The sequence below is a fragment of the Bufo bufo genome, chromosome 3 (assembly GCF_905171765.1).
Source record: "Bufo bufo chromosome 3, aBufBuf1.1, whole genome shotgun sequence".
Lineage (NCBI taxonomy): Eukaryota > Metazoa > Chordata > Amphibia > Anura > Bufonidae > Bufo > Bufo bufo.
The window spans coordinates 575,927,477-575,937,971 of record NC_053391.1 but is presented as its reverse complement, the minus strand read 5'-3'; the positions used below and the strand labels follow the sequence as shown (position 1 = coordinate 575,937,971).

Genomic DNA, 10,495 nt, shown 5'->3' with positions numbered 1-10,495 from the left:
TCAATGGATTAAATTAATGAACTGATTTCATTCTTAAGATTTAGGGAAAATGTGCATTATATGTTTTTCTGTAATTCTGGACGTTATCACATCAGTACTACCATTTATTGAACAGGTGTTGAAGGGGTGTGCAGAACTGTTGATTTGTCTGTAGTGGATAGTAAGCTCATGCTATGAACTCATGCCACCTTTTGTTCATGATTTGACTACATAACAGTGAAGGATGGCTTTTGACTGATGCACCTGGCATGTGGTGAGCTGACCATTTACTCTTGTCCAAGTTAGGCTACTTTCACACTGGCGTTTTGGTTTCTGTTTGTGAGATCCGTTCAGGTCCAAATTAGATCAGTTTTGCCCTTAATGCATTCTGAATGGATAAGCATCCGCTCAGAATGCATCAGTTTGGCTCAGTTTGGCTCTGTTTCGCCTCTATACCGCTTTAGTGTCCGCCTCCAAAGTGGAATGGAGGCGGAATGGAGCCAAACTGATGCATACTGAGCGGATCCGTATCCATTCTGAATGGATCTCACAAACGGAAACCAAAATGCCAGTGTGAAAGTAACCTTACTTGACGGACTGTGGGCTGCAGACAGAACAAGAAAATGTGAGAGGTTCATTGCACTTTCCTACTTTATTTTGTAAGCAGTACATGACCTAAGACATGGGCTATTTGATGGGAGTAGTTTGTAGGCTCCTAAGATGTAAATATAGTGCTGGCTGTATGTTATTTTTTTTCCGTATGTGTCCTGTTTAGTGCTTGAATTCTTACCGGATTTATTATATTAATAAGGTATAATTTTAATAAGGATACATATTCTTAGTTTCATGTTTGTTTATTAAACCGTGTAAAGTAATAAAAATAATAATAATAATATACAAATAAAATATAAAATACAATACAAGTCAGTTGTGCTATAGAATCTAGGCAATGCATGAAAAAAGACAGGTGAGCACTTAATAATGACATTCAGTTTTCATAAAGTGACACATACCGTACATCATTACATCATTCAGAATGGAGGAATTGTAAAAAATGTCCATGAAGACTCTGTTTCCTCTTTCCAGTTTTTCATTTTGGCACTTTTACCGTTACATGAAAGGCAGGGAATTGTGGTGTATTATACACAGTAGGAGCCTCAAGTATCAAAACTTCTCAGAGAAAAAGTGCTGCAATCACATTTCCAATCCGGTTTACAAAATGAAAGCCGACCTCAGACGAATTCTTGCTATGAACAATCATGGGCACTTTTTTCGCTGAGGTTTTTATACATGAGTCGTAGTGTGATGGATTTGTAAAGTCATAGATATAATGCATTTGTGTTGTGTATTACAAATTGAGTTGTAAAATTATCCAGTTGTCAAGTATTATGAAGCCACATGCTAATATTCAAGATTCCATGTGTGCTCCGGAAGCTAGTACACTTCTGCTTTCTTTTTTTTCTGCAAGCACAGAATGACTAAGAGACAAGCCAGCTTCTCTCTGTTTTATTTCAGCGTGGACGTACCTCTAGCTGCATCCACATGCTTCTACGATCATGTCAGGAATGTCAGTCTTAACAATGTTGTTGTTTCTATCAAAATAAAGCATGGACAGCGGTCGTCTTTTTGTCGGAACACAGCAGGAACTCACTGCTGTCTGGATGTTGTTGGCTTTAATAAGATTGAAGACTGTGGTATGGAATGAGGCGGCCATGCCAGGTGCCCCTGCCACATGCATTGGACAAAGGCCCATGCAATAATTTATTTGGTAACCCTCAGGTTTTATAATCCAATCATTCCACCCAAGGTCCTTAAATTCTACATAATAGTCTTTCCTGCAGCAAAGGTTAGAATTCTGGTCACATTTGAGACTTCTTTTTGAAGCATGGTGGCTTCGATCTCGTACTTTTGCTTGTGCTACGAGAAATGGCTGATAGGAATCATTGGTATTGACAATGGCGGGCATGTCCTCGCATCCCTGACAATCAAGTTCTAGTTTTAAACTTTTATTTCCTTCATCAAAGAAGGTCTGCAGCATTTGTTTCAATGGAAATGTTTGCCAACCTGTCCATCTTGGCTCTATATGTTTCTCATGTAATAAAATACGTGTACTTTCAGATTTCTGCACCATATATAATCTAATAGTTTGATTGGCCTGGTTTGTTCTGTTGGACTTGAAGTAAACCCAGAGATGGGCTTGCAGAACATGCACATTTTGTTCATTATCTCTGGTAAACTGGAAGGTCAGAGTTGTGCTGGACTTGTTACTGTTTTCTGTAGAAAAAAAAGAAATCTTAGGTTAATTCATTATTAATGTTGTTACTAAGGCAATATTTACAAACTGTGAAATCTGAGAACCCTAAACTGTGAAATCTGATTTGTGTAGGAAGTCATGAGTTTATAGTAGAGATGAGTGAATCAATTTTACATGAATCAAATTTGTTACACATCTCTCAAAAGATTCAAATTTTGGCAAATCCAAAACTTTTATGATTTGTCCTGCATGAATCCCTCAAAATAGTAGCAACCATTTTACAGATCAAAAGTCAGAGAAGAAGGCATCTTCCACAAAAAGGATAATTTTTGGACCTTTTTTTTATTTAAAAAACAAATGTAAACAGGCTGTTTGATACCATTGGCATCCAGCCATTTACCCATAGCCATAATATGTTGACATTACTAATGCTCTCTTGGCATTAAAGAGCCTGAAAGGGTTGGATATAGTCTTAGGAAACCTCAGAGTGTCATACAAGACTTTTCAGGACTTAGATTTAAGACTTTGCTAGGGACATGCAATATAAAAACCCCAACGAGAAAAAAAAGGCAGCATATCCTTAGACAACAGACTGTCTCAAATTACTAAGCTCATAATTTGATTGGCACTAAATGTCCTATAGAGGAGAAGAAAAGACTCCTTGGCCACACTGAAGCCATAGCGATTCCCAAAGCCTCGGTTATCACTCTGCTTGTGAATCTTATAAAATATAGACAGTGAACCTAGGGGTTCACAGGCAAGGCTCATCCACTATCCTTTTCTACTTCCTCTCACATCAAGCACCATATTCAGCTTTCTTTATTATTGAGCTTAATTTTATTTACAGCATTTAATTGTTCTGCTCCTGCTCCTGAAACATATTATAGTGCAGACACTTCTATGTCCATTAGGTGTCACTGCTGTTTGACCATGAAGCTCCACACATAAAATGCAAGGGTGAGCTATTTACACGTATTAAGAAAAAAGTTGCAGCCTATTACAATAATAAGTGGTTATGCCACATTTCATGTCCCGCTAATGGTAATGGAACTCACAGCCCAGCATAGCCTCAGCTTCTGACATACTTTCTGAATTGCTAAACCATTTGAGCAGTGTTCAGAGAACAGCACTAAGTAAATAGACCTCCTAGTGCAACCTCAGCGCAGCCTGACCTGTGCTGTACAGTATTGTGTCTGGAGGACATTTGGTATGTCAAAGTCAAAGTCTGCCCTTCTGTTTGCTGCATCCTCCTAGCAGCTCAGGTTAACAGGCCATCCTCATCCGATAGATACTTTAGATATAATATATAATAAAAATGAGGTGTCTTTATTATACATATTTAATTACATATTAGTTATTTAACCCTTATTTTCTATTTAACCTGGGGCATTGAAATTGTATTACACAACGTGCTATACACAATCTTATTGTAGTTAGTGAATTTCTATAACTATTAGAACATACATGTGACCATATGTACATTATACTATTTTCTAAGTCATAGTAAAATAGTATAAAAAAAAGAAAGAAATTTTCTAGCATAAATTAAAAAAAGTTAAAAACTATCAGATTCTTACCTGATTCGGCAAAGCTGATGATTTCATAGCTTTGTTGTTCTGTCTCATAACTCTCACTATTGCTGTCCCAGCTTGGAGACCCAAAAAGACCTTCCATTCTAGGCTTTGTTAAATGCAATCTGCGCAGAGCATTGACCACTGCTGCTCTGGGAATTGGATGTGTGATATTTGGTCTTTCCCTTAGATGTAATTTCTGTAGTATCTGTTGCTTGGCCATCTCCATCATTGCATCTTTGTCTTGTACCCCGCAGGATGGGCATTCAGTCTTCCTACCTCCAGTCTGGGTAGATGCTGCCCAAGCACCTAGCAGGGTAAGCATATAAAAACAGATGCCTTCTTTTTTGGTTCTTGAAGCCATCACAGATAAACTCTTAAAAAGCAAAGAAAGTTGGAATGTATTGACTTCTGTAAGTCTCAAGTCTCTTTCACCAACACTTTCTTCAGCTCTTCTGTGATTGTGGATCCTGCACAGCTAGCATCCTGCTTTTATTAGAGATCTGGTCCAGCATTAGCTGTCATGTGTCTATTCAGTCTGGGATTAACTCCAAGACACCCACTGTCCAATGATAGGTCAGAGATGCGGAATCACAGTCCTAGAGCACCAGGTGGATTGGACAGGTTGATCTTGAGGATAGGCACCAGTCCTGACCTGAATTTTGTCTTATAGGGCAGTCAATGAGTGACAAATGTAAAGTTTTCTGTATTGTAAGTTGTTAAATGGTACTTACAAATGTAGAAATGTGCAGCTCTGATGCAGGTACATGTCCAAGGCAGGATCCCTTCAATGTGCAGCTATTGTAGCAGAAGAGGTAATGTTAAATACTTTTGAATTCCACTAAGCCTCTCCCTCCTGTCACACTGCCCTATATACTGCAGCTAATAATTACACTCTCCACCTCCTCCCCTTAGTGCTTCAAGCTCTCATAAACCTTTTGTACAGGGTATTAAATTTTATTTGCCCTTTTGGCACAGTCAGTCATTTGGAAAGCGCAGCCGTCTCTTATCATGTATTGATTGCTTAACCCATCCACTTTTATTTACAGTCTCCCTCCTTTTCAAAACCAATAGCCACGTGGAGAACAAGGTGCTAGTCCGGGGCAGAGATGAGATATCCAGAGTTGTTGTAATAAAGAAGGATTTAATCCCCTTTTCCCACACAACTGTCTGTCAGTCCTGATGACAGCAGGCTTCTGCAGACCTAATGATGACACCATGCCTGTGTTTTGAGATGCAAAAATTATTTTCATCAGTGCACCGTAATTCTGTGTTGTTGTCTGACCCATGAATGTTACTACGATTGTGAAAATTTAGGAGCTGTAAGTCTGGATTTACATTTTCTTAAATAGTATTTTTGCTGCTGTGTTTTACTGAAATGCCCAGATGTGCCGTATGCAACTCATAATTTCCGACCATTCACTCACTCACTGCATGCTTGATCCATAAGCAATGGCAATATGTATTGTTTCAACAAAATTTGATAGTTAAAAAATGCAAATATGGCAGAAATTATTTGATAAAGATACAGTAGAATTTATATAATTCACATAACTTTTAAAGTGTACCTACATTGTCATATATTATTTTCAGAATAAGCTGCTCATGTGTATATACATGAGGGATATTACTGTATCTGACCATTATATGACTTATACCTTGCATTTTTAGCATTTTTTTCCTTTGCATGCCTCGTCTATAATTCTGTTGTCTCTAAGCTTATGGGTGGGGACTAGCTTATCATCATGTCAGCCCATGAACTGTACGTGGATATTGAAGATTCTGCTTCTTGACTCCCACAAACTCAGAAGCACCATAAAGTAAATTACAGTACTTAGCTGTATATTTGTGAATAAGGTGTTTGGGGTGAGATATAAAACTTACTCTTAGCTGCTGAATGTTCTGAATCATGTATGGCTTTCTCTCTTCAGTCCCCTAGCCTTTCCATAGTCTTTTTATGGGATGATGTAATCTGATTCTTCAGTGAGCAGACAGCCCATTCATCAAGATGGACTTATCACACATTTCAGAGAGAAAGTTAGTTTGGGGATAAAAAAAAGCTGATAACTCTAGAAAAAAAAGAATTTTTTCTCTAATAAGTTGCTATACAAAGTTTCTTATATTCACCTGTACTATTGATTTATGTAAAGTTTTGTGAAAGTTCAGTGACCATTTAAATCACATGCTGTCCACATCCTTATGTCTGTTTCGCGGCCCCACAAAAAAAGATAGAACATGTCCTATTCTTGTCCATTTTGCAGACAATAAAAGGCAATGGGTCCACAAAAGAGCCGATGCAACACAGACGTCGCACAAACGTTATGCGTATTTTGCGGATCTGTGTTTTGCAGACCGCAAAATACATTCGGTCATGGTAATGCACCCTAATCATAATAATGTCATCTTATTACAATATCACTGATCAGTACTACTTTTTGTGAATTAACACTGATCTTTTTCTAGGGTAACACATTTAATAAAGGAACACGTTCTTGGATTACGCTTTGATAGTCTATTTATCTCCCTGATTTCTTGAATTGAAAGTGCCCCAATTGCCTGAAAAGCCATGTCTGACACTTGGTGTCTCCTAGTACTTTATCCTAATTCCTTCAAGATTTTTAACATTAAAGGGGTTATCTGAATAAGCTCCCCTTCACTCATTTACCATGTCTGAGTGGAGCATTGGACCATTTCTTGCTCCGATGCTCCCCCTTGCACTGCGCTGCATTACGCAGGGTAAGAGCTTTTTCTTTACTTCCGGTGACCTACCAGGCTTCATATGAGTATGCTAGGCTGAGACTAATGAACTGTCTTTAGCGCTGCCCTAGCCTTTAAAACAGCCTGTTTAAGAGCACTGCACTGTTGGATTATTATTATTTTTTTTTTAAGTTTAAAAATGATCCCTTCTTCTGTCTTCTGAACTGTAAAAAGGTGGATGCCATTTTGATTGATTTACGTGAGACAAATCCCCAAGTCTTCTGATTCATTGGAGACTGAGCTTTTGGAAAATTCGTAACAAATTTGATTTATGTAGATTCGATTTACTCATTTTGGTTTCCAGCCCTTTAACTGCCCCATCCACTTTAGTCAGGGCAAGTAAGACAGCAAAGAGAATAACTGGATGAGGGACATTATTGATGCTGCTGGGGTATTAGCAGAGACCTCAGCCAGGATTAGTATGGCTAGCTGCTCACTTCATGCACAGGCATGATCACAGAACCAAGAAGTATGTTGAATGCATTACCTCTGAGTGCCACAAATCCGCTAAACAAGTAAAGCAGCAATGAATGATTAACAATGACACTGGTGCCCTTGGTGGAAATATAAGGGGATGAAGTTACACAGCTTGAGCACAAATTAGATAAAGTGACATCTTGTGACATGCCTACTTTAAGATTAGTAATATCAGAACTGTTAAACTGATAAGGCAAGTGAAAGGTTGTCAGCCAATTAGAGTATTATAGAAAGCAAAATAACACACTTGTGTATATGTGTGTTATTTCTATATAAGTTTACCATTTGTGAGGCATGAGGGAGCCACTCATTGTAACCCACATGTGTCGAATAATTGGCTTCGGCTAACTGTTTGAGTTGTTACAGGACATAACCAGTAGGTGGTGCCTGAAATAGAAAAGTAGGCAGTGAAATCAGGAATCTGGATGTCCATGAATCTGTACTTTGGATGTCACTAATAGAAGGAGTGTAGGGGGTATAAGGAGATCATTAATCAAATTATATACGCCAGTTTTGTGGTCTAGAAAAGCCGCAAGTCAAGACAACTGCAACATTTTCATGGTAACTGCAACATTTTTACAACATTTTGTGATCCTTGCCACTTTTCACAGTGGTCTAAGTTTAAGAGCTAAAAGTGAGATTAGACCTAGATTATGACTTTTTTTTTACTATGTGTGACTTTTGCAAAAGTCACAACCTAAAGATGTAAACCACATTGCACTGACACCACATATATTAAGGTGCACCAGTTCATACATTTGGTGCAGGCACACAAAGCAAAGACAGACTTAAAACTGACATAAAAATGTACCACCATAGAAGTGACATAAATTCCTAAGGATCATTGTTTGCTATGCAGAGACAGAAAGCTTGGTCAAGACTAGAGATGAGCAAATTTAACCCCTTAACCCCTTAAGGACACAGCATTATTTCACCTTAAAGGAAACCTGTCACCAGTTTTATGGTGTCCTAACTAAGGGCAACATAAATAAGTGACTGATTCTCTTAGCACAATGCTGGGTCACTTTCTTTAATTGACCCAGTCAATCTGCCAACATCTTGTATTGAAAAGCTCCAGCTGATAATCATGAATATTCATGAGCTCCTGACTCTCCCCGCCCACCTGCTGCTGAATGACAGTTTGTTTCCATATGAACCAGCAGCAGGTGGGCAGGGGAGTGGCTATAGCTCTAAATTAAATATACGCTGGACTCAATGACATCACGCCGGACTCCAATCAGCTCATTAGCATGCGGCATGCGGCATCTTTGTGTGTATATTATGAGGTAACCATCTGTCACACCAGTGAGTGAATACATCTAAGGTACTTTTTAGTAGTTAATGATTGTATATAATTAGTTAGATTATAATCAAATATCCACATGACAGGTTCCCTTTAAGGACCAGGCCATTTTTTGCAAATCTGACCAGTGTCACTTTAAGTGGTGATAACTTTAAAACGCTTTGACTTATCCAGACCATTCTAAGATTGTTTTTTCGTCACATATTGTACTTCATGACACTGGTAAAATGAAGTAAAAAAACAACATTTTTATTTATAAAGTTTCAATTTGTCTACTTCTATAATACACAGTAATACTTCCAAAAATAGTTATTACTTTACATTCCCCATATGTCTACTTCATGTTTGGATAATTTTTGGGAATGATATTTTAATTTTTGGGGATGTTACAAGGCTTAGAAGTTTAAAAGCAAATCTTGAAATTTTTCTGAAATTTTCAAAAGCCCAATTTTTAGGGACCAGTTCAGGTCTGAAGTCACTTTGCGAGGGTTAAATAATAGAAAACACCCAAAAATGACCCCATTATAGAAACTACACCCCTCAAGGTATTCAAAACTGATTTTACTAACTTTGTTAACCCTTTAGGTATTCCACAAGAATTAATGGAAAATAGAGATATAATTTAAAAATTTCACTTTTTTGGCAGATTTTCCATTTTAATATTTTTTTTTCAGTTACAAAGCAAGGGTTAACAGCCAAACCAAACTCAATATTTATGGCCCTGATTCTGTAGTTTACAGAAACACCCCATATGTGGTGGTAAACCGCTGTACGGGCACACGGCAGGGCGCAGAAGGAAAGCAATGCCATACGGTTTTTGGAAGGCAGGTTTTGCTGGACTGGTTTTTTTTTACACCATGTCCCATTTGAAACCCCCCCCCAAAGCACCCCTAGAGTAGAAACTCCATAAAAGTGACCCCATCTAAGAAACTACACCCCTCAAGGTATTCAAAACTGATTTTACAAACGTCGTTAACCCTATAGGTGTTCCACAAGAATAAATGGAAAATAGAGATACAATTTCAAAATTTCACTTTTTTGGCAGATTTTCCATTTTAATATTTTTTTTCCAGTTACAAAGCAAGGGTTAAAAGCAAAACCAAACTCAATATTTATGGCCCTGATTCTGTAGTTTACAGAAACACCCCATATGTGGTCGTAAACTACTGTACGGGCACACGGCAGGGCGCAGAGGGAAAGGAATGCCAAACGGTTTTTGGAAGGCAGATTTTGCTGGACTGGTTTTTTTGACACCATGTCCCATTTGAAGCCCCCCTGATGCACCCCTAGAGTAGAAACTCCATAAAAGTGACCACATCTAAGAAACTACACCCCTCAAGGTATTCAAAACTGATTTTACAAATGTCATTAACCCTTTAGGTGTTCCACAAGAATTAATGGAAAGTAGAGATACAATTTCAGAATTTCACTTTTTTGGCAGATTTTCCATTTTAATATTTTTTTTCCAGTAACAAAGCAAGGGTTAACAGCCAAAGAACACTCAATATTAATGGCCCTGATTCTGTAGTTTACAGAAACACCCCATATGTGGTTGTAAACTACTGTACGGGCACACAGCAGGGCGCAGAAGGAAAGGAATGCTATACGTATTTTGGAAGGCAGATTTTGCTGGACTGGATTTTTTGACACCATGTCCCATTTGAAGCCCCCCTGATGCAACCCTAGAGTAGAAACTCCATGCTGGTGTGGCTGGGCAAACGCCTTTTTGATCGCTTGCCTGTTGTACTTTTTGTGATGTAAGGTAAAAAAAAAATGGTTTATTTAACACAGTTTTTATTTTTTATTTTTTACGGTGTTCATCTGAGGGGTTAGGTTATTGTGATATTTTTGTACACCCGGTCGATAAAGACGCGGCGATACCTAATATGTATACTTTTTTTTAAATGTAAGTTTTGCACAATAACAGCTTTTTTAAAACAAAAAAAATGATGTTTTAGTGTCTCCATATTCTGAGCCATAGTTTTTTAATTTTTTGGGCGATTATCTTAGGTAGGTTCTTATTTTTTGCGGGATGAGATGACGGTTTTATTGGCACTATTTTGGTGGGCAAACGCATTTTGATCGCTTGCTATTACACTTTTTGTGATGTAAGGTGACAAAAAATGGTTTATTTAGCACAGTTTTTATTTTTTA

The 10,495-nt window shown here is 37.9% G+C and overlaps 1 protein-coding gene across 1 annotated transcript; it reads right to left on the bottom strand.

The window, feature by feature from the left end:
- Positions 1 to 826: 826 nt before the first annotated feature.
- On the bottom strand, positions 827 to 4,607 carry LOC120993734 (inhibin beta B chain-like). The gene is made up of 2 exons (XM_040422206.1): positions 3,811 to 4,607; positions 827 to 2,253 (listed from the first exon to the last, which is right to left on the bottom strand). Exons 1-2 carry the CDS (start codon positions 4,166 to 4,168, stop codon positions 1,508 to 1,510), a joined length of 1,104 nt encoding a protein of 367 aa, XP_040278140.1. The 5' UTR covers positions 4,169 to 4,607; the 3' UTR covers positions 827 to 1,507.
- Positions 4,608 to 10,495: the final 5,888 nt, after the last annotated feature.